General features: G+C 39.0%; 3 protein-coding genes across 4 annotated transcripts; 2 read left to right on the top strand and 1 right to left on the bottom strand.

Annotated features, from left to right (window-relative positions):
• Nucleotides 1-4,674: 4,674 nt before the first annotated feature.
• Nucleotides 4,675-5,581, top strand: LOC5565371 (cuticle protein 8). The gene is made up of 2 exons (XM_001649673.2): nt 4,675-4,710; nt 4,778-5,581. Exons 1-2 carry the CDS (start codon nt 4,699-4,701, stop codon nt 5,492-5,494), a joined length of 729 nt encoding a protein of 242 aa, XP_001649723.2. The 5' UTR covers nt 4,675-4,698; the 3' UTR covers nt 5,495-5,581.
• Nucleotides 5,582-11,557: 5,976 nt separating this feature from the next.
• Nucleotides 11,558-12,609, bottom strand: LOC5565392 (cuticle protein 8). The gene is made up of 2 exons (XM_001649672.2): nt 12,383-12,609; nt 11,558-12,324 (listed from the first exon to the last, which is right to left on the bottom strand). Exons 1-2 carry the CDS (start codon nt 12,392-12,394, stop codon nt 11,647-11,649), a joined length of 690 nt encoding a protein of 229 aa, XP_001649722.2. The 5' UTR covers nt 12,395-12,609; the 3' UTR covers nt 11,558-11,646.
• A 706-nt stretch (nt 12,610-13,315) lies between these two features.
• Nucleotides 13,316-15,783, top strand: LOC5565360 (enoyl-CoA delta isomerase 1, mitochondrial). 2 transcript variants are annotated; one of them, XM_021845297.1, is made up of 7 exons: nt 13,319-13,472; nt 13,778-13,828; nt 14,606-14,842; nt 14,911-15,057; nt 15,132-15,341; nt 15,397-15,558; nt 15,619-15,783. In XM_021845297.1, exons 3-7 carry the CDS (start codon nt 14,609-14,611, stop codon nt 15,709-15,711), a joined length of 846 nt encoding a protein of 281 aa, XP_021700989.1. In that variant the 5' UTR covers nt 13,319-13,472; nt 13,778-13,828; nt 14,606-14,608; the 3' UTR covers nt 15,712-15,783. The 2 variants fall into 2 exon arrangements, with proteins under 2 accessions (XP_001649721.2, XP_021700989.1); XM_001649671.2 differs by lacking the exon at nt 13,778-13,828 and having other exon boundaries at nt 13,316-13,472.
• The last annotated feature ends 9,023 nt before the right edge of the window (nt 15,784-24,806 follow it).

The following is a 24,806-nucleotide window of genomic DNA, read 5'->3' as shown; positions in this document are numbered from 1 at the left end:
ACAATACGTTGTAATTTGCGAAAACTGCTGTACTTGGAAAATAACGGCAACGGTTCCAGTTCAACGGCTGACATTACGATAATCTGTTTCATTTCAGGCAGTGATTGTTCGGGTATTTCTTCAGGTTCGTCTACTTCGTAGTGTTTCGTATTGAGATATTCCGGACCATTCCACCAAAGGTTATTGGTTGTCAGTTCATCTGGTAGTTGTCCACGCGATACTACGTCTGCCGGATTACATTCGGAACGAACATAACACCATTTATACTCGCTGGTTAAGTTTTGAATTTCCGCCACGCGGTTGCGCACAAACACATGTAGTCGATCTAATGGCTTCTTCATCCAGGCTAAAACTATTGTGCTGTCGCACCAAAGTACAGTATCCTGCATGCTTATAGACAAAGCAGGGAACACCTTATCCAGCAGACGAGCCAACAATAAAGCAGCGCACAATTCCTTCCTTGGGATTGACAACTCGTGTAGTGGTGCGACCTTGGACTTGCTTGTGAGGAGACGTACAGTAGCTGATCCATCAGAGAAAATGCTTCGAATGTAAAGGCATGCACCGTACGCCACTGCTGATGAGTCGGCGAATCCATGAAGTTCATATGCCACAGCTTCTGGTAGTTGTATACATCGTGGGACCTTAATCAAGTTCAATTGAGGCAGGGCTTTTACGAACGTGGACCATTGCTGTTGCAGCTGTTCGTTTACGACATCATCCCAACCCGTGCTGGTTTTCCAAAGTTGCTGCATAAGAAGTTTTCCGACGACGATAAATGGAGAAAACAGGCCGATGGGATCAAACAATCTTGCTATTTGCGAATAGATTGTCCGTTTAGTTGGCGGCAGGTCCTTCCCCGAAATCCTGTTATATTGATGGGCAATGAGGAGATGATCACTGTTCGGATCCCAGAGAAGTCCCAACACCTTGATGGCTTCATTCGCTCCATATTCCTGCAACGATAGCTGCTTTTCGCGTTCTTCGGGAGGTATGGTTTCCAAAAATTCAGCTGAATTGGAGCCCCATTTGTGTATAGGGAAGCATCCTTTGGCAAGCATTTCCTTCAACTGGCGCTGGCACTCGATAGCTTCTTCGACAGTATTAGCGCCAGACAAGACATCATCGACATAGCAATCTTCCTTAATGATGCGGGAACCGATTGGAAAACTTGGTGATTCTTCTTCAGCCAACTGCATTAGACATCGAGTGGCCTGGTACGGAGCAGACGCAGTTCCATAGGTGACTGTATTTAATTCCAGAGTTCGCAAACGATCCGATGGTTGTTCTCTCCAGAAAATCCTTTGGAAGCAAGTATCTTCGGGAGCCACGAGTATTTGGCGATACATTTTTGTGATATCCGCCGAAAATGCAATAACATGGCTTCGGAATCCCAACATAATAGAGAACAAATCTCTTTGGACGGTTGGGCCAATTTTCAGTACGTCATTTAGTGATGGCTTCGAAGATGATTTCGCGCTTGCATCGAACACTACGCGGCACTTCGTGCTCGAACTGGATGGTCTCAGAACGGCGTGATGTGGCATATAGTGTACCGTTCGGTTTGGTGTGTCGTCGGCTTCGTGCACCTCGTGACAATGTCCAAGAGCTTCGTATTCTCTTATAAAATCGGCATATTGTAGACGGAGCTCTGGATCTCGCGCCAATCGCTTCTCCAGCATTAGAAATCTCTTCAATGCCAACGCTCTGCAATCATCCAATTCTGCATAATTATCCTTCAGCGGTAGATTCACAATAAATCGCCCATCAAGATCACGTTTGGTAGTTGATTTGAAGTGAGTCTCACAAGACTGCTCTTCGACTGTCAATGGCGATGCGTCGGACAATTCTTCAATTTCCCAAAATTTGCGTACTATGTTCTCCACAACGTTGATAGAAGCAAGATTTGAGAGCTGAGCAACTTCTTCGAACGGATGGTGTGGATTGACTGATCCTGCAACCACCCAACCCAGGTGTGTGTCTTTCAATTGCAGATGGTTCTCTGCAATAACATGTTGACCAGGCTTCAACAGATCCAAGAAAAGTTCTGCTCCGACCAACAAGTCGATTTTCCCCGGAACATGGAATGTTGGATCGGCAAGCTGGATGTTATTGGGAATAGGCAACCTCGTGATATCCAGTTTGGTTGTTGGGACAGTACCTGTTACTCTGGGCGTTATCAAACATTCGATATTAGCGATGAAGTTCTCATGTTTGGATCGGAGCTTGACAAACGTTTTTTCTCGGGCGATTGTTTTCAAGGCATTAATCCCAGTAATTGATACGTTGGCTGGTTGCTTAGGGAATCCAAGTACATTGGCCATTTCCTCTGTTACAAAATTCACCTGTGACCCGCTGTCGAGAAGCACACGGCAATTATGGTGTTGGTTGTTCCGGTCGATGACATCAACTACAGCTGTCAACAAAAGTACATTCTTTGTTGACTGACCATAACTGAACGAACACGTGGTCGATACCGGTGGTTCTTGAACAAGATTATCATCCGGATTTTTTCCAGTTTCTGGCGTTGAACACATGGTGATTGGCTGCTCATTTTGACTGGATTCCTACATGTTATCTTCGTGCAGAATGGTGTGGTGCCGCTTTTGACATTTACGACACGAATTATTGGAGGGGCAGTTGCTTGATCGGTGTCCTCTTCGGAGACAATTGAAGCACATGCTGGCAGTGCGAACTTTTTCCAGCTTCTGTGAGACGGGAATGTTCTTGATAGTGGGACACTGGAAGTTCAAATGCGCACCGCTGCAGAATTCACAGGATTCCATGAAGGTTGAGGCAGCATTTGTCGTTGCAGCGTTGCTTTTCTGTGCTGGTATCTTCGATAGAGGCAGGGTGGATTTGGGTTTATATGGTTGTGTTGTTACGGTCATTGTGGGGGTCGCAGGTTCACAATTTTCGAGAATCTGGCATCTATTCTTCAAAAAGTTGATAGTAGCATTATATCGAGGTAGCTCTCCTCGCTTCTGAGTAGATTCCCAAGCCTTGCGCGTTGATTTGTCCAAAGCGTTGGTGATTACATACACAATGATATGCTCAGATATCCCGGACAAATCCTGCTTCAAATATCGAAGACTTTCAACATGTCGGGTTGACTCATCAAGAAGCCGTCGAAGTTCCCTGTGTGATTCTACTGTCATTTTCTTCAAATTGAGTAGCCCTCGTATGTGTGACTCGACGATAACTCGCAGATTCTCGTAGCGGTCTTGCAACACATTCCAGGCTTGGTCATAGTCGCCTTGACTGATGATACTTTCATCCAAAACTCCTGCTGCCGCCCCTACCAAAGCTTTGTCCAAGTGGTATAATTTGATTGCGTTTGTGTCAGCGGAGTTGGCCATTAAGTCTTGAAAGACTGCCTTGAATTTTGGCCAGCTTTCGTAGTTCCCGTCGAAGGTGGGTATAGGAGCCTTCAGCGGCTGTTGTTGAATGATCACCTGTGGTGTGGCAGACGGAGCGTTGTTTGCTTGCTTCATCCTCAAAATTAGATCTTCAACAGATGTGCTGAGGTAATCATGTAGATCCTCAAATGCATCGGACGTGCGTTGCTGTTCTGGTACGGCTTCATCCGGAACGAGACACAAAATTTGATTGTGGACGCCGATGAACTCCGAATATGCAGTTGAAAGTTTGTTCATCATCATGTTCAATTGGGCTAATCCAAAACTCCTTCCCTGTCGAATCGTACTGTTGAGCCGCAACAACTTACGTTGCACTTCTGAACGTTGCCTGGCAAGTACACTTATTTTCTTCGCGGTGCCGGCATCCGTAGCGATCTCCCACTCTTCAAATCCACGGAATTCACCACTGTGTTCAGGGGACTGCGGTAACGATGGGAGCAAATCCTGTTCATTTTCTTCTTGTCGCACTTCATTTCCAATGTTTTGCCGCGATGACGCCGGCGGCGGCGGTGGAGGGTGTTCATTCGACATAATTCACTCACTGTTCACTTCTAACTTGCGCTCGTTGTGACGCTAGTTCGAAAAACTCTTCACTGTATGCGATTCCTGTTGCGACTTGTTTGCACACTTTTACTGCAGCTTCGCTGATCCAACGGTCGCTGCGTCCGGTTCGTTTGGACCAAATTGTTCCGGCTGGGGAACGTAGATGGAACTTGGAGGGCTAAGACTAGGGACGAAATCGCTGGGTTTCTCCTGTATCAAAGCTGGCTCAAATGAACTTGTCGAGTCCACAGTGAAATCGCTGGGTTTCTCCGGGACCTAGACTGGACACTTGGTGGCAGAGCCTTAAATTAAACACAAAAATCTACTTTTAACAAATTTACTTCTGATCTTCTTCGTGGCTCAAATACAACTAATCATGAATGTTTTAAAATGAACTACTGCTTTCCAGAGATGGGCTTCGAGGGGCGCTTCAATGTGATGATTGGTCGTGACGGACGGAACAAGTTTAAGGTCGTTTGTGCATGGGTTATTGACGCGACTAGGCGGCTTGCAATATCTAGAATAAACCAAAAACAATCGGTTCGTCTTGGTGACAGTGAAGGGGGCTTGCAAGGACACCGACTCCTGATTGGCTGTTACAATTGAGAAAGTGTACACACCCTTGATGGGCACAGGATTCCCTACTTTTACTAACCGTTGAACTATAAAAACGAACAGTGGACATTCTGGAAATCATTCTCATTTTACGAGAGCAACTGAAAACATATCTGTAGAAATGGCATTCAAGGTAGATTCAATTTCTAAATTTAACATTCTCATAATGATTACATCCTTATTGTAATATATTTTAACAGTTTATGCTTTTGGCGACCCTTCTGGCTGCGGCCAATGCTGGAGTCATTGCTCCACACAGCCACGCATCGTCGCATCAATCAATCCAGCTTCACCATGCTGCCCCTGTTCATCATGTAGCTGCTGTCCATGCCGCTCCAGTTCACCATGTGGCCGCCATTCATGCTGCTCCAGTCCATCACACACTCGTGAAGGAAGTCGAGCACCACGCTCCAGCCAACTACGAGTTCTCCTATTCCGTACATGATGAACACACCGGAGATATCAAGAGCCAGCACGAGACCCGCCACGGAGATGAGGTCCATGGACAATACAGTCTGATCGATTCCGATGGCCACCACCGCATTGTGGACTACCATGCCGATCATCACTCCGGATTCAATGCTGTTGTCCGTCGTGAGCCAACCAACGTCAAGATCGCTCAACCAGTGCACAAGGTTATTGCTCAGCCAGTGCATATTGCTACCCACGCTGTGGCTCCAGTTCACCATGCCACCATCTCGCACCATCATGCTGCTCCAGTTCACCATGCTACCGTTTCCCACCATCATGCTGCTCCAGTTGTTGCTCACGTTTCGCATCATCAGCCCATCGTCCACTCTCACAGCACCCAACATGTTGCTCCAGTGGCCCATGCTACCATTTCGCATATCGCACCAGTTGCTCACTACAGCCATCATGATGGACATCATTCCAGTGGTCACTACAGTCATTACTAGAATGCTACCGAAAGATTACCTGAAATTTTAGCTCGTTGAACCTGATAAAGTAATGTAGATGAAATGTTTTTAGAATAAATGTACAATTTGTACGCATTTACTCATATGTGATGACGTGTTTTTTTCTTTTGACAAATTAGATCGAAATTTGATTAGGACCCTATTCGCGTTCAGATACGTTTATTGTTTGTTTTTTTCTTTATTATCGAGGTTTGGGCTAGTTCATCTCGAAACCGATGGCTTTACTTATTTCCGAAGAAAGTGTTCACTATAACTTTTTTTTTGTCATAAGTGACTATCTTGGGGATGTGATTAGATGCCAACTCCTCAGTGGCGTGTGTGTGTGTGCTAACTATTGCACCAGATACTTGCTGTTAAGCATCCTGCTGGATGTCGGAATAATGCAATAATCCTACCAAGAATATATTGCTCAGCCTAACAGAACCCTACACAGACTTTTTTGATCCCGTGAGAATAATGCCGAACATTTTATAAAAAATATTCTTAGAATTGAGAAATTCTACATAATATTTTTCGAAATCCCGCATAGGATTGTGTGCAAATCATGGTCCGAAATGTGTGAACATCCTGATCGAGCTTTTCAGAAAATCTTGGTCAGAATTTAGTGAAAAAATTGTTTAGGATTATACAAGAATTGTGCTAAGGATTCTTTCAGAATCTTGCTTGATATATATATTTCGTAATTCTACCGTGAAATAATTGAGAATGTAGTCCAAGATTTCAGAAGAAACTTGCTCAAAGTTTTACTATGAATTCGCCTAAGATTCTGTCAAAATCATGTCTGGGGTTATATTGTAACCTTGTCAAGAATTTACGAAAACTACGTATTGAATTCTATGAAAATCCTGACTAGATGTCTATGCAACGATGTTGAGTTTGTAAAATTTATTTTCAGAATGTGAGAATATTAAACGCTGATTCAGCAAAATTTTGTCCTTTTATTGTGAACTTTTTCAGGCTATTAAATGTTGAAAGAAGTCATAGTCAAGTCAAAATTGTTTGAATTTTAACAAAATAAACATTATTAACTTGTTTGTTTTTATTTAAAATAAAGAACCAAAAATCGATGTGCTAAATATCCTGTCCAAGAATTTTTCATACATATCAGAATGCTTCGTACAATTTCCTAAAATCACTATTAGGCGTTAGATGGGTGAATATAATTTTTCGTGCATTGGCTGATTAGTAATAACTAAACATAGCATTGGCCTTTTTCAAATGTGGGTATAGATAAATTTTAAGAAAAAGTAAAACGAGATAAAAAAATTAAAACTACATATTTTTATTATAATCTATTTGTTAAAACAAGTTAACGTGGCATATATCATGTGATTTTTATCATATAAACTTCAAAAGGGCGTAACTCAAAATTCTGACTAAGGATTTTTTTTTCAAATTCGGCCCAGAGGTGCAGAACAACGTCAGGAATAAGCTGCCGACTGCCGTTTGGATGGTATATTTTATTTGATAATAACGGTAATAGGGCGATATTCAAAACTGAAAAGGCAATAGATGGCTCTTTTTCAATGGTAGTAAAAACGAAATCCTGAAGCAAAGAAAGCACCACGGAAGATGAACTAAACACAAAAAGTTATGTATTCACTTTACACTTGATTTGTAATCACTATTTTTTTGATCCAGTTTCCTAATTGCAAGCAATTTACGATTTTCATTATTTTTCATACGTTTTGACAGTTCTCCGACTACCATTCTTCCATGCGCTTGTGTTGAAAGTTTGAGAAATTTGAGAATCCAGCGTAGCGCGATCAGTGGGTGACATACAAACAACAGTGTCGTCGCTCGGCGGCCGGTAAGAGAAACTGAATGTTCGAAAGGTTGTTGTCTGTAATTTTTGCTGCTGGCGCCAACTGTTAGCGTTTGAGAACAAAATAAACAGTCATTACCCTATTGGAGCGCCGTGACTCCGTTGTTGCTGTATTTACACAGGATACCAAAAGACGCTACTCGGGATCAGTAGCATCCTCAATGTGTAAGTAGTGGTGTTTTCATTATTATAACAAACTGCGTCCGAATGCAGGTCAATTCGAGGATGGGAAGGAAATGTTTATGTGCTACATGTTTTAAGGGAGCTGTTGAGTTACCTGCTCTTCCACAAGAATACCCTGGGAGTGTGAATATAGGAAAGGGTTGTTTAACGGATTCGTTTTGGCAAACGATAAAGATATAGTTTGAAATGAATGTATGAGCATAAATGGGTTTCAGGATCACCTAAACAAATATTTTTTAAAAATGTATTTAGTGGCTTTATCGTCCACTACTGGGGAATCTTCCTTTAATATGGATTGAAAGCTTTCATTTGACGTACTTCAAGTATATTAAAATATGTTTTGTTTGAAACATTTTAACATATTGGCAAAAGCATGACAGAGTTTGGAGGGGGGTCTAGAAATCTCGTGAAACGATGGACGTCATTTTTGAATCTTGTTAGTTGTTTTATTCAAACGAATCAATCAGAAATTGTCAAAAAAGATTTTTTGTAACAATAAAATTCTTATTTTACCTTGCGTGATATGATAACTGGTTCTGCTTCTCAGCTTAGTGTTCTTATGTGCATGCTATTATTTCACAGTTATAAAAAATAGCTCTTTTTTCCAATTATGGAAAGTCAAAAAAAAAATCGTTAACGAAAAAATCCTTCCGATGGCTCATGGTCGACAAGAAATTGTTGAACAACGAACTTCAAACTGAATAGCTGAGTGTAAAATATTTTGCAATGTTTACTCAACATACTCTGCTTTATTAACATAGGGGAAGAGGTGGTAAAATGAATACCGAGCTTATTACGGACGAAAATCAAACTTCAATGATATATACGGACGATAAGGAACATAAATTAGAGTGTTCGTGTTGAGAGGTAACATTGAAGTGAAATCATCACCGATACCAGAGATTTTAGAAAACAACGTTCACATCAGTTTGAGGATGTAATTTCAAGCTCGTAGGTTTCGATGTTTTTCAATGACCTGAATATCGTAATGATATGATGTCAAACCAGACACCTTTAGAACTTTTTTTCTAATGAGTTACAATCATTTATAGATATATTTTCAGAAATGTGATAGAAATTTTCATTTTGTTTGTTTAGCTTTGCTTACTATTTCGTATGATGTTCATTATACCACCAACAATTGTTCATTGTACCCCCATAGTGCAGCTATAATGAACATTTCCATCATTTCTGGTGACAATAAAAGAGAAAACTCAACATTTTTTGTCTGAAATTGTGTCGCCCTGTTAGATAGCATCTCTATTTTTGAAGTTGTGCGATAGAACTACAAACAATCGTAATTTTTCCATTGAAAACAAGGTGATATCCTAAAGCTGTTCATTTTACCACCACTTTTCCTATTCCTATTCCTGCCCATATTTGCATAGTCGACGTAAGTGCCATTGACATTTTCAGCATTCTAACCACTTTATTGAGCATATGATGACAAATACTAAGATTCAATATCGATAGGGCGTTTGTTCTAATCCTCATTTAAATAGCTGCGAGGAAAAATTCTAAAATTGTTTGTTAATTTTCGACAAATTGACAAACATATGCTGAAAATGTCAGTGGCGCTTACGTTGACTATGTAAATAGGAGCAGTGAAGAGGTTCGTTGATGCCTAATTTACTTCAAATAAAAATGATGCCAATAATCATAACAAGTGATTATCTTATCGCCTACACTATTCTTCGTAAATTATAAGCAAGAAGATTTGTGTGCACGCTTTGAAGCTTAAAGATGTGAATGTTTTTAGATATTGGCGATTATCAATGTTAGAATTGAGATGAGTACAAGTGGATAGTCAATGAAGTGTGTGAATTTGATTTGATAGCAATTTATAAAAGTTGTAATATTTGAAATGGTCATTCTTTCAGAGTAATCTTCAGAAACGCAAGAGCTGCACAAATTCTCTAGGAATATTTCCAGAAATGCCCCTATCTATACTGCAGGATTTCCCTCTGTTATTACTCCAAGGATCTCAAAACAGTATTTCTGAACTTTTATTTCGAGTTTTTTTCCCAATGCTGATCGTGCGAAAAAAATATTAATACATTTCTATAAGCGAGATTTTGGCGAATTGCGAGGTAATTGTGTAGATTTCTGGTGAGACCTTTAGACAATTGTAAGGCTTGTTTTAATACTACTACAAAATCCTTTTGAGATTTTTGATGAGACTCCTAGATTTATTGTGCATTCTTCCAGCCATTATAAGCGGACCTCTTGTGAGACTCTCAGTTGATTCATAGTAAGATATTTGACGCACACATGCCTCAAAGAGTTTGCTTCCTCATGAAGTATTCATTGATTTTTTTCGGGTGATTCATGACAAGACCATTGGTAAAATTCTTGCGAGATCCCTGGGTAGATGTTTAGTGGTAAGAATATACATTGGATTTAACAGGAGATCGTGAATATCTTTGATGCAAGTATTTGGCACATTTCTGATGAAATTATTGGCATGCTGACCAAAGATAAGGTTTTGTTGAAAATCACCCAAACACATTCTAACTGTTTTTCTCCTTCTTCTCCTTCTTTGCATTACCTACTCATGGAGACAGAGCCTGCTCTCAACTTAGTATTCAATGAGCACTTCTACAGTTATTAACTAAGAGCTTTCGTTGCCAAAACTTACCATTTTCACATTCGTACATCGTGTGGCAAGTACGATGATACTCTATGCCCAAAGAAGTCAGGAAAATTTCCATTCCGAAAATATTCAGGGCTGACCGGGAATCGAACCCACACACCTTCAGCTGTCTTTGCGTTGTAGCCGCGGTCTCTAACCACTTGGCTGAGGAAGGCCAAATTGTTTAATATTTGCAAAGAGAGAGCATGTCTTTTTTCACGAAAATGATTCCCAATGTAATTCTATGTAGTAAAATTTAAAAGATTAATCAATAGTTTTTGAATAGTATGAATTGTGCATATTTTCTGTTATTTGAGAAAAAAATGAGAATTTCACAATAGGGTAACGACTGTTTATTTTGTTCTCAAACGCTAACAGTTGGCGCCAGCGGCAAAAATTACAGACAACAACCTTTCGAACATTCAGTTTCTCTTACCGGCCGCCGAGCGGCGACACTGTTGTTTGTATTCCCCTCACTGATCGCGCTACGCTGGATTCTCAAATTTCTCAAACTTTCAACACAAGCGCATGGAAGAATGGTAGTCGGAGAACTGTCAAAACGTATGGAAAATAATGAAAATCGTAAATTGCTTGGAATTAGGAAACTGAATTAAAAAAGTAGTGATTAGAAATCAAGTGTAAAGTGAATACATAACTTTTTGTGTTTAGTTCATCTTCTGTGGTGCTCTCTTTGCTTCAGGATTTCGTTTTTACTACCATACGCTCCCAATCGCGAAACGCAACATACTGTTAGCCATCTATACTTTGGTAGCGCAACTAGTCAGATGATGAGAGATTTGATTTTTCACGCATCCATCACATGCCGCTGTGGGGAAAAATGTTTTATTTTCCTGATATAAGACGGTTCACAGTGAAACAGTTAGGCAGAAAAGGTAATAATATCCATTCTCTATGTTCTACATATGTTTGTTTTTTTGTATTATTGCACTACTTTCATAAAAATTGAGATCCGGCTGGTAGGAGCACTAGTTTGAGGTTGGAAAACCAGGATATGTGAGGTTAGTTTCATTGGAACTTTCGCCTGCGCGATTTTTGCGCTTGAATAAAACACGCTTCGGGACATTCTCCGCTGCCCCTAAGAATACCATTGGGTAGATAAATGAATTCTCTACCATTGGATCTCATTCAATTTCATACATAAGTGAAGTAAGCGGTGAAAATAAATATTTTGTTCCGAATGTTTTGAAACCATGAATGAGTTTGACATTGCTCTCGTCAACCATCATCATGACGACAGCAGCACACCCCACCGGACGAATTGTCTTCTTGGGAGCGAATTGAAAAAGAGCCATCTATTGCCTTTTCAGTTTTGAATATCGCCCTATTATCCGACGCATTTGCAATTAGGCGATAGTTGCAGATAAATTAGAAGAAAATAATCTATAATCAGTATTTGTATTTTTATTCTATGAACATTTCTCTAAATTATTTTATCAGGTTCGATGAGATAGATCGTTGCTTAAGTTGACTCTAGTAATGGCTGTAGTGACCACTGGAATGATGTCCATCATTATGGCTGTAGTGGGTAACTGGTGTGATATGCGAGATGGTAGCATGGGCCACTGGAGCAACGTGGTGTGTGCTGTGGGAGTGGACGATGGGCTGGTGATGCGAAACATGAGCAACAACTGGAGCAGCATGATGGTGCGAGATGGTGGCATGGTGAACTGGAGCCACAGCGTGGGTAGCAATATGCACTGGCTGAGCAATAACCTTGTGCACTGGTTGAGCGATCTTGACGTTGGTTGGCTCACGACGGACAACAGCATTGAATCCGGAGTGATGATCGGCATGGTAGTCCACAATGCGGTGGTGGCCATCGGAATCGATCAGACTGTATTGTCCATGGACCTCATCTCCGTGGCGGGTCTCGTGCTGGCTCTTGATATCTCCGGTGTGTTCATCATGCACGGAATAGGAGAATTCGTAGTTAGCTGGAGCGTGGTGCTCGACTTCCTTTACGAGGGTGTGATGGACTGGAGCAGCATGAATGGCGGCCACATGGTGCACTGGAGCTGCATGGACACCAGCTACATGATGCACTGGAGCAGCATGATGGAGCTGGATCGATTGATGCGACGATGCGTGGCTGTGTAGAGCAATGACTCCAGCATTCGCCGCAGCCAGAAGGGTCGCCAAAAGCACAAACTATAGAGAAAATGAATGGTTGCAATAGATTGAGACAATATGTAAAACAAAAATATACCTTGAATGCCATATTCTTTGAGCAGATAAGTTGATTGGAAGTGTAGAGAGATGAGAATGATATCCAGAACCCAAAATCTGTGTATTTATAGTACTTTAGAGATTACCAAAACTTCTTCGAAAAATCTTGCCATCCTTGAGGGGTGTGTTCAACTTTCCCTCAGAACCTACTAAATGTTTCTCAGTTTAACAACCCGAGATCGTTGTCCTCGCGAGCCCCCGACTATCCCAAGCACGAAAATCGTTTTGCATTGCAGTGCGTTGCACCGATTCGGTCACTGACAGCCTTTTCTTCACCGTGTACCCGCTCGACTTACAAGCAGGATGACCTTAAACTAGTTTTGCGCCAAATTGTGGCAAAAGTTGTATTCTCTGGTCCAGAATGAGAAGCGCCGGATTTCCTTGGAAGGAATGGCAAACGCAATTAATTTCGTAATCAGGTTTTTATGTTGGGCCCGGTATGTACTATCAGTGTGTAAATTTTAAACCTGTTTTATTCCCGTGTTTAACGTCATCTACAAGAGTGGTTTTAATATTAATCGATAGTGTAATTGGATAATTTCTGTAATTAATTAGTATTCAATCCGTAAGAAGTGAAATACAAAAGAATACAGCGTATTATTAACAAATCGTATTGGAAGTTGGTCAAATGGTGTGTAAATCTGGAATCTGTTTTATTATAGTGTTCAACGTCATTCATAGGCCTAGTTTCGATTTGAAAATCGAACTGAATGTTGTAATTAATTATCCATGCTCTAGAAATCCAGTACAGCACAGCGAAAGGCTAGAAAATCCTATTAGAAATTTACCAAATCGAATCGAGCGTTGAAACAAACATGGCTAAATCGTGCAACATTTGTAAGTGACACGATTTGTGTTGCGTCTCTTGCTGTGAACGATTTCGAAAATATGAAAGTAATGCGTGACATTATCCAATCTTGAAAACTGAGAGCTGATAACCCAGTTCTGTTGGATCTTTGGACAGGCTGGACAATTGTTTACTTGTATAAAAATCATTTTGTATTAAAATCCAATTCATTATTACATTTAGGTGTTTTTACTGTAGTGTATCTACATAGATAGCAGTGAAGGTACGTGGTTAAGTGACCTTTCGAATTGTAAACAACACCGTGAGAGTTCTAAGATTTTGAATCAGATAATCATAGTGTTGTATAATACGTATTTTTGTCACTGTTTCAAGTAGATTGTTGTTGCAGATTTTGTTTGTCACATTTCTGTAGAATAGACGACATGTTTGTACGTTGATAATTATTTATAGCGACTCTTGTCGAAGGCAGCCAGAATTATGCGGCGTCTCACAGTGGTGCATAGCCAGAAAAAAATAATACAAAATGATGTTAATAAAAATTTGTCGTAATGTTTTGACTGTTTTTAGTACTGGTTTTGTTTTCGATTTGTGACAGGATATCAAGTGTTAACAAATCAGGTAAATATTATTGTTTCAAATATTTTAACCAGTTGTGCTAATTTTTCCCGAATGTCGGTTCCCCGAATGTCGTTTTCCCGAAAGTTAGTTCCCAGAATGTCAGGTTCCTGAAAAGCCCGTATCTCCGAATTGCCCATTTCCCCGAAATGTTTTTGGCACTTATAATTTCCATAACTATATACATTCCAGGGTGGTGAACAAACCGGTCATATTATATGAATACATCTTCATTTGAATGGGTGTTCTTTACAGTTTCACCGTCCTCCGCATATTTGGTAATATATGTTTTGATCAAGAATGATCAAATATCCTCTTCTTTTGATTGCTTATCGTTCTGTCACTGAACGACTAGGAGACGACATTCGGGGAAAAGACTTTCGGGGAGAAGTTGCACAATCAATTTAACCACATTTACTGTTTTCAACTGTATCGGTAAAATTTCATCCTAACAAGCTTGATTAACTTTAGTTCATGATTCGGCCAAATGGCATTGGGTCAAAAGGTTTTCATTGCGTTCAGTAAAACGACACTCGGCCAAATGACAGGACACCATCCTTATTGTTTTCAACATGGTATTCTTTCAATTTTAACGGAAAATGCTTCAAACGAGTTTGTGTTTTATGTTTGGAAAAAATTGTATGATTCGATAATTCGTTCGAATGGGTAATGATCATTAGGGGCATAATGAACACATAAGGTGAAATCGGAGAAAGATATGAAAATAAGTGGACTGCCACGCAAAAGCTTGAGACTAACCTTTTCTTCTCCATATTTCAGACAATGTTACGAAAAATAGCAAACCCTGCAAGACTGCTAACGTTTCAACGAACTATGGCGTCTACCGCGTCGACCGGACCCCTAGTTAGAACTGAGTTGGACAGCCAAACCGGGTACGCCACGGTTATTTTGAACAGGGCCCCTGTGAACAGTCTTAGTTTGGAATTCATGGCGGAAATCATCAAAACCGTTGACGAATTGGAGCGGTCGAAAATCAGGGGAATGATCCTGACATCTGTAAGACTACAGTTTGAATGACGCTGAACTGGTGATTCACAATGATAAGTATGGTTGCATATTTTCAGCCTTCCAGCAAGGTTTTCTGTGCTGGTTTGGACGTCTTGGAAATGGTCAACCCTAGTGAGGACCGTCTGCGAAGCGTTTGGAGAAATCTTCAAGACACGTGGGCAAAGTTGTACGGAACATCATTTCCCACCGTTGCATTGATCAATGTAATTATTTCGTCGAATTACACATGAAGTTTTGATTCAGTGTTCAATTGCCTAATTCCTTATTTTTTTCTTAGGGACACGCTCCGGCTGGTGGTTGTTTGCTGGCCCTAACTTGCGAATACCGCATCATGTGTTCCAATTTTAGTATTGGGCTCAATGAAACTCAATTGGGCCTAGCCGTTCCACCATGGCTACAGAAAACTATGAGGAATACCGTTGGATCTCGGGAAGCTGAAATTGCGTGCATCAAGGGAACCATGTTCAGTTCAGAAGAAGCCTTGAAGGTAATAGACATCGAACAGTTTACCTTGTCAGTCTTCTGACTGCTTATTTTTACAGATTGGTTTGGTGGACGAACTGGCGGCAGACAAAGGGGAAGCAATGCATAAAGCATGCAATTACTTGGACACATTTAAAAACATGTCACCTTATGCCAGATCTGCTACAAAATTACTACTGCGCAATAAGAAAATTGAAGATATGAAACGAGCTAGAGAAGATGTAAGTAGAATAGATACGATTCGTTTAAAGATATGACATTATTTGTTTGTTATTTTACAGGATATCGACCGAGTCGTCAAAAATGTAATGAATTCCGATTTTCAGGCAGGGCTGGCTGCATATCTTCAGTCGTTGAAGGATCGTAAAAAATAAATAAATGACCACTTTTACTGTTCTGCATTTTGCTTTTATTAAATATGTTTCATTTTTTTATGATTCAAATTATTACATCTGTTTTATTTAAATAAGACGCAATATGCACCTTACTTTACCATTTGTAATAGCTTTATTAACGAAATTTTTAGTCCTGGGTCAGTTCATCTCGGGACCAACGGGTTTACTCCCCTTCCAAAGGATGTCATCACGATATCTTTTGAAGTCATATGTGACTATCTCGGGATGGGATTCGATCCCAGGTCCTCGGCGTGAGAGGCGTGTGTTCTAACCAGCACACTAGGTTAGTCTCCTTAGCATTGTTTGAATATTAACCGACTCCATGAGAAGTTAATGCACAATATAAGCTCCCCCAAATCAACGCGATTTTTTTCAGCGACAGCGACAAAAAACCGACGTTATTTCGTTGTTGAGTCACTGCAAGCACTTTTATATAGAACCATCTAGACTGACGCGACGAAAACCGCTGCGAAATCGAATCGCTGTGGCTTAGACACGCTCATCAATCTGTGCATACAGCGAAACATCAGCGAAATCTCGGCAATTATTTGTCTCTGTCACCGTAAAAAATCGCGTTGATTTTGGGGAGCCCTTATTCGAATCGAATTTTATTTTCAACGTATGATGACCCCAAAGAAGTGATTTTTGGAAGTTATTAATTTATCCAGCATGACCTCTAGATACTTAACTTCATTTGATCAATTTATTGGAACCCCTCACATTATGACAACATGTCTACTTGAAGGTTTCAAATGAAGAACTTTCAGTTTATGTAGAAATATTAATAGTTGAGCTTGGAAGCATTACGAGAAATCATCTGTTTTTTTAAGTATAAAGGAAAAATATCCAATCTTTTTTGCAATCTACTACATATGACACACAGACTTCGTCCTTTGGTTGAGAGGCCTGTGTATTCCGCAAATAAAGATTTTCCAGGTGGGTCAGATGTGTAAATATTGTATAATATTTGTCCCAAAATGCCCAAAATTTGTTGAGCAATAACAGATGGATTTTCAGAAATCAGCAGCCACCCGTATAAGAACACTGCCATTTTTTAAAACTAATACAATTTACCTATTTTCCTTAATTTCTGTAGTTTTGCTTTTTGGAGCATGAAAAAAATATGGGTGCGAAGTTCCTCTAGAAAGCGTTAGGGTAATTGATCCATTAGTTGTGGGTGTTCCTATAGTTGCGCTAGTGGCGTTTATACTGATTTTCTTGAATTAGTTGCAAATCCGACACCACCAATCGACGTTTTAGCTTATTGAAACACGAAATAGCCAAAAACATCGTTCAAATTGCTTCAAAATTGATAAAATACCACCAAAACTGCGTAAACTGTTCTCACTTGTACCAATAGTTGCGGTAAAGTGTTCCTATAGTGGAGGATCCCATAAGAAAACACCGGATACCGCAACTATAGGAACACAAATTAAAAATTTACCTCAACTAAAGGAACAGTGTACCAGATGGAGGTATTATTTTTCACTGACATGCCGATGGTTACTGCGATGAAATCAGTTTTCTCATTAAGTGAATTGTCGTTACTTCCCATTACAACAATAATATGTACTTTTATTGCGCTACTTGAATTTTGAGGGTTTAATTAAGTTGAACCGTGCTTAGTACCTCCACTATTGGAACATCTATTCTATGTTAAGGATGAATAAACAACAAAATGTTGAAGCAGGTAGAAACAACAGATGCATAACGAAATATAACAATTCAATATATTAATTATATATTGTAAATGATAACAAGATAACCAAGAAGTTCCATTAGTATATTCTTTAGAAATTATCCTTGTAATCTAGCAGAATTCCTTTCTTGACTTCTGGGTTGCCCAGAATTCTACTTGAAAACCTCTAGGAATTCCGCCCTAGAATTACACAAGTATTTAATCACATAACGTGAATTGTGCCTATAATTGATAAAACTTTTCATAAAGAAATGAGAAAGATCTCTATCTCTCATTTCGATTTAATATTTTTTTAATAAATCACTACCGTAATCCGGGGGCAAATTGATCACTATTTTACAACTTTTTGTTGTGTTATCCTTCAGAATTCAAATATTGTCAAATAAATTTCGAGAAAACCATTGATGTTTATCAGTTTTTGAAATTGTTTTTTTTATGAAATAATATTTAAAATATCATAAAACTAGTTTTAACCTTCCAGTCGTCGCGCGGTTCGCCACCGTCAGAACCACCACGCTGCTGTTGTGAGCGAAAAGCGAGCTTTTTTCATCAGTGTTGTACGAAATACAACAGCGCGACGACTGAATATCCAAAAATGACACATTGGTGCGAAATTGAGCACCATATCACAAAGCAGATTTTAGAATTAAAAATTTCCCTGTCTACTAAATTTGGGTCTCCTGAATCTGAAAATGATGTCATAAATCCTTCTAACTCGAGTATTTGATCAGTTTATTGCCAAATTAAACTTTGAAAATCTTCTTGATACGCCTAAATGTAGGCAATTTTACTTGAAATTAGCACATTACTCGAGATTAAACGGTTTTATGAGCAAAAAACTATATATGCTATGCTGTGATTGTATTACGAACCTCCGTTGTGTTCGGACGCGCTGTCTCGGCGCTCTTGTATATATTTTTACCTTTTAACTTTTTTTTAATAAACATTTTTATTTGACCCGCGCGTGCACCTCGCGTAAGCTTTTAATTTACATTTTTTTTTATCGACGCGTGTGCAAAATGAAGTGTGGTGTTGTGAACTGTACACAAAACGACAATCGTTTTCTTTGGCGCTGCCAAGGCAACTGTAAGCGGACCTATCACGCTGCCTGCATTGGCGTACAACGACACCACGAAGAAATTTTACGTACCTTCATGCTTCCTTTGTGCCAAGACTGTCAGGATAAATTCATTCCTGAATTTAATCTTAATGAACTGTCCACATCTTTCAAACATATCTCGGAAAGTATTGGACATTCATTGACAGCAAACCACAAATTAGCAACTAATTTTAATAGCCTTAGTGCTATGCACGACGAAATGCTGGCACATTTTGAACAAATGCTGAGCGAAATTAAACGGAGCATTTCCATCGTCAACAGTAGCAGCAAGACAAGTGCCGCAGAAATAAAACATCAACTATCGGCACTTCTTGACACACCTCCAACAGACCCATGCGCTGCTGTAGAAAAAGCGGTCAAATCAGCAGCAACCGCAGCAGTAGAAGAAATAATAATATCAACATCAGCTGCAGCGCACTCCATTGACCAACTGCCCCAATTAATTAATGACTTGGTCGACAAAAATGCCATTCTAGCTTCCGATGTAAAATCGCACATCGAAGAAATGGCAAAAACATTTTCGGCGACACATACACATACATGTGAACCAATAATGGCAAATAACTTAGCCAATGAATTGGGGGACATCATCAAACCCTCCCCCAGCTGGCGCATGCTAGGCAATAAAAAAGTATGGAAGCATGACTGGACTGAATATGACGCTAAACAGCGTTTACGTCGTACACAAGAAAAGAAGGAAAAGAAGGCCAGACGAAGGAGGAAACAACGCCAGGAAATTTACGCCAGGAATCAAAACCACCGAAACATCAACAACAACAATAACAACAACAACAGCAACAACTACAACTACAACAACAACAACAATGGCAATAACAAAAACAACAACAACAGAAGCATCAGTAACATCAACAACAATAGCAATAGCAGAAATAACAGTACCATCAGCAACATCAACGACAACAACCACAATATCGACAAAAGTACTACTAACAACACAGAAATCACTTCAACGCACATGAATTCTGTGCGTGGATACTCGTCATTACCATTGGACAAAGAACTTTTGGCAGCGGCACGTGTACAATTTTCTCAGCCGCCAAAGAAGGACAATAGACCGAAATTCATAAATTTCCAAAAAGGGGAAACCATCAACCCTTATCGCCCTGAAAAACCTGCCAGGCTTGAAAACCCTCCACTTTTTGACCCCATGCGTCCACCTATAGTCAGACTCACGGAAGAATCTGCAGCCGGGGACCAACGCTTCCTGAAAGCACGTCTACGGGACCCGAAAATCATGGACATAGTGCGGACCTATCTTTCATTCTTGCATGACCAGACCCCTTCAACATGTATTCGTGGACTTACCAAAACTAGCGCATCTTTGACATTAGCAGCAGAAGGACTACCAGCGGACACTAATCTTTTGCGCGAAATTTTCTTGGACGTTCACGAAGAACTCGGAATTTCGCGAAGCGACGCCTTAGAAGACTTGAAGTCGTACCGGGCATTCTTATCCAGCGAGCGCATACAGCGACTGCAGCTTACCAGGGAGAGTGCTAATAAATTTTACTCGGCCGGCTTACAAAATTTTCGAAAATAAAGACGCATTCCTTGGAAGCAGACATCACTGACGTCTCCACAACATCCACCCTACACACGCTACCTGACGCACATAGTAAAGTAAGTATTACAAATAATCCAAAAATTTCTTTGTCTTCTCAACAGAATGCGACTGAAATTCTGGTATATTGCCAAAATTTCAATCGCATGAAAAGCTCAGCCAAAATGAAGGAAATTCATCAAAAACTTTTATCTTCTTCTTTCAATATAATTCTTGGAACCGAAACTAGCTGGGACGAAAGCGTAAGAAGCGAAGAAATTTTTGGAAACAATTTTAATGTATTTCGGCACGACCGAAATTTGCAACACTGTAATAAGAAGTCCGGTGGTGGAGTTCTCATAGCCATTAATGCAGACTTTACTTCTGAAGAAATTGAAACTTTCAAACACAAAGAATTCGAAAATGTTTGGGCTAAAGCTCTAATTAATGGAGAAACGCATATTTTTTCATCCGTGTATTTTCCACCTGAACACGCTAACAAACATTCTTTTGAATTATTTTTCAAAATTGTCGAAACTATTATTTCAAATATGGAACCTGAAGTAAAACTGCATATTTATGGCGACTTCAACCAACGCAATGCCGACTTCATTACAGACAATGAAAATGAATCACTTTTACTCCCAGTCGTAGGCGAAGACAGTACTTTACAATTTTTATTCGACAAAACATCATATTTTGGCCTAAATCAAATTAATCACGTAAAAAACCAGCATAATTCTTACTTGGACCTCTTATTTACAAATTGCACTGAAGATTTCTGTGTGTATACATCATTATCACCTCTATGGAAAAATGAAGTATTTCACACAGCAATTGAATATTCAATCTTCATACATAAAACTTCTCTCCCCAGCGACTGGGAGTACGAGGAAGTGCCGGAATACAATAAAGCAAATTACAAAGAAGCCAAACGTAGACTATGTACAATTAATTGGCAACATATCATAAGTATTGATGGAAATGTCGACACCGAAGTAGACAAGTTCCATTCAATTATTCAACAAATAATTAATGAAACTGTGCCAACAAGAAGAAAAAGACGAATACAAAATAACAAATTACCGGTGTGGTTTAGCCCACATCTGAAAAACCTAAAGAACAAGAAACAGAAAGCGCATAAATTATACAAAAAAGAAAATACTGCCACCAACTTACAAAATTATCATGACACATGTAACCAACTCAACTCAGCCATTAACTCCGCACATGAAGAATATAATCGTAAGGTCGAATCCGAAGTCAAATCATGTCCTAAAAACTTTTTTAATTATGTAAACACACAATTAAAAAGTAGCAATTTCCCTTCGCGAATGCATTTTGACGGAAACGTAGGTGAAAACTCTTCCGATATCTGCAACCTCTTTGCAGATTTCTTTCAAGAAGTGTATACCACCTACTCTGACGAAGACCGCGACCGCAATTTCTTTTCTTTTTTCCCAGAAATTTCTAATAGTATATCTATTGAAAAACTATCACAACAAGAAATCTTATCGACACTAAAAAACCTGGACGCAACTAAGGGAGCAGGACCGGATGGCATTGCACCCGTGTTCTTCAAAAATCTCTCAGAAGAACTTACCCTTCCCTTAGAACGCCTTTTCAACATGTCTCTAAATAATGGAAAATTCCCAGTAGCTTGGAAATCCTCATATTTGGTGCCTGTTTTCAAATCAGGTACAAAATCTGACATAAGGAACTATCGCGGAATTGCCATTATCTCATGTATTCCCAAACTCTTCGAATCTCTCGTAAACGACAAAATTTTCCAGCAAGTAAAAAACCAAATTACTTGTAGGCAGCATGGCTTTTTTAAAGGCCGCTCAACATGTTCCAATCTGCTAGAATTTGTATCTTTTATTCTCAACGCAATGGACAATGGCAAGCACGTAGAAGCCCTCTACACTGACTTCAGTAAGGCATTTGACCGAATCGACATACCATTATTAATCTTCAAATTGCAGAAAATTGGAATGGAGCCAGGACTCTTGAGTTGGATCCAGTCATATCTATCATATAGGAAACAAATTGTGCGCTTTCAAAATAAATTATCAGCACCCATTTCTGTAACCTCTGGAGTACCTCAAGGTTCTCATTTAGGCCCACTTCTTTTTATTTTGTGTGTAAACGACATTTCCTTTTTACTTAGAAAAATAAAATTTCTTATATATGCAGACGACATGAAGCTCTTCATGGAAGTAAGTAATTCTAGCGAAGCAGAAGAATTCCAGAATGACATTAACTTATTCTTCACTTGGTGCCAAAAAAGTTTACTTCAGCTCAATATCAAAAAATGTAATTCAATAGCATTTAGTCGAAAATATGTAACACCACCAATTGAAGTATTTTTAGGAAATCAAGTAATGCAGAAGTGTAAAATTGTAAGGGATTTGGGCGTAATCCTAGACTCTAAACTCACTTTTGTAGAACATTATAATTCCATAATAAACAAAGCAAACAGCATGCTTGGCTTCATTAAGAGGTTCAGCAACAATTTTCAAGACCCATATACTATTAAACTATTGTATACTACATATGTAAGACCAATTCTTGAATACTGTCACCTAGTATGGAACCCGTATCATGTTGTACACGAAGAACGCATAGAATCAGTACAGAAGCAATTCCCTTCGGAAATTGAATTGGACTGTGCTGCCACTTCCGTTGTATGAAGCACGCTGCATGCTCATCAACTTGGAAACACTTAAGCAACGCCGGGAATTCGCAATGATTCTCTTTATAAACAACATTATTTCGAACCGTGTAGACTCCGCTGCACTTCTTTCTCAACTAAACTTCTACACACCCTCTCGGCATTTAAGAACTAGAAAATTATTTTCAGAAAAATCATGCAGAACGCATTATGCTCAAAACGGACCAATAAACCGTATGATGCGTCAGTATAATGTACATTGCGAATTCATTGGCATTACTATGTCCAAAGAGCAGCTTAAAACACAACTAAAGAACAATAGAAGTAATCCAGAGCATGTAAGAAAGTATTGTAATTATTGTATGTAGTCTACCTATGCTTGACGAAATAAATAAATAAATAAATAGATTGTATGATATCAAACATAAGCTCAGTAGTTCATACTGAAGCTTACACATAATTTTCAACACTCAAAGTTAACATGTAGGCTAGGGCGGTTCAAAATTTACTTTGACATCGCCTTCCTTGTGGAAAATCTTACCGCATTTGGTGTTCCCGCATTTGATATGTGCGCTTCAAACGCACACAGCAATACTTACTTATTATCCCATAGTAAAAATTCATTCTTCAAGCCATAATAAAGAAATTTGCTGAAGAGACAAATTCAATTTGACGGATAGCAGAAGAGATATTCATGGGCTTATTTGCTATTATTTAGCTCAATATGGGGTTATAGCCCTGCAAACATGTACAAAAATCCCAAAACAAATTAGCTCAAAATGGATTTGTGTCTTCAGCAACATCCTTCATTAAGGCTTGAAGAATGAATGTTCACTATGGAATGATAAGTTTCTACTTACATTATATTACTAGCGTTTTAGGAATATTTCTCAAAATTTTTCCATAGTAATTTCCATATAAACCTACATTGTCTTTGGGCCACCTTAAAATCACCACCTAGAAAGCTGAAAATTTCACAGAACACTATTTTTATGGTAAGTATGGTAAGAAGCATATGGGGGATTTGATTTTCAAATTGGATTGCACCAGTGGGTTGTTTGGCACAGACATTTCCAACTGGGTTGCTTACACCTTCAAAAACTGTGAATATTTCTATGCAAAACTGATACTAATAAAAGTGAAATAGTTTAAAATCATCATAATACATCTATAAACTAAAAAACATGGAATGTCTGTTGTGCCAATGGAACCTTCAGCATCCTTGAAAGGAAATGTTTTTTGGTACCAACCTGATCAAATTCACCTTAGTGATCAATTTGCCCCCGGATTACGGTGCCCTTTTTCCAGATATTTTTCTAAATCTTTTTGCACAATTCCTTACCGCTATGTTATTTCTGAAGCAAAAGTATTCCTGAGGGTTTTCAAAAAATTTCCTCTAAATATTCGAAGGTAAGAAATATTTTAAAACTCGTTTCATACATACTTCTTGTATAATCAATAAAAACCATAAACGCAATTTGTGATGAATTTTGGAAACATTTCTGAAGGACTTTCGATGAACTTCGCGAAAGAATTTGTATTAATTTTTTTTTTGGGAAAATTATTTGAAGGGATTCACCGAGCAGTTTCTAGTTGAACATTCAATAGTTAGCTTAGTAAAAGATTTGTCAAAACCAATGATTTTTTTTTAGTAATCGTGAGGGAAAACATTCTACTTTTGAACGGTTGAATAATTTGTTTTAATTGTATTCGAAAATATATTTCGGACTCAATTTGTGGATAAACAGTAGGCATAGAAAAAATGGTTATTTTCTAAGAGAAATTCATTTGGAAGTATGAACAAATCTCACAGTATTATATGACTAATTTCCAAGAGATTTCAAGCAAAAGTACTGAAGCCGCCCCTCGATATACCTTAAGAAAGTTGATTGCACTAAAACTCATCAAGCAAACATCGAAGGGTGACTCCAAAATAATATTTTTTGGACTAGGTACCTCAAGAAATTGAAATATAATAATAATTTTTCTTGAAAAATGTTGTTTAGAGTTTAACCAATCC

This window comes from Aedes aegypti, chromosome 2, assembly GCF_002204515.2.
Source record: "Aedes aegypti strain LVP_AGWG chromosome 2, AaegL5.0 Primary Assembly, whole genome shotgun sequence".
NCBI lineage: Eukaryota > Metazoa > Arthropoda > Insecta > Diptera > Culicidae > Aedes > Aedes aegypti.
Note: the sequence above shows the minus strand (reverse complement) of the source record. Positions and strands in the feature narration are given on the sequence as shown.

Bases quoted from the DNA above. Each gene is read 5' to 3' on its own strand.
- LOC5565360 (XM_001649671.2), top strand. From the start codon at position 14,609: ATGTTACGAAAAATAGCAAACCCTGCAAGACTGCTAACGTTTCAACGA. The intron at 14,843-14,910 runs GTAAGACTACAG...GCATATTTTCAG, and splicing joins GGGGAATGATCCTGACATCT to CCTTCCAGCAAGGTTTTCTG. The intron at 15,559-15,618 runs GTAAGTAGAATA...GTTATTTTACAG, and splicing joins TGAAACGAGCTAGAGAAGAT to GATATCGACCGAGTCGTCAA.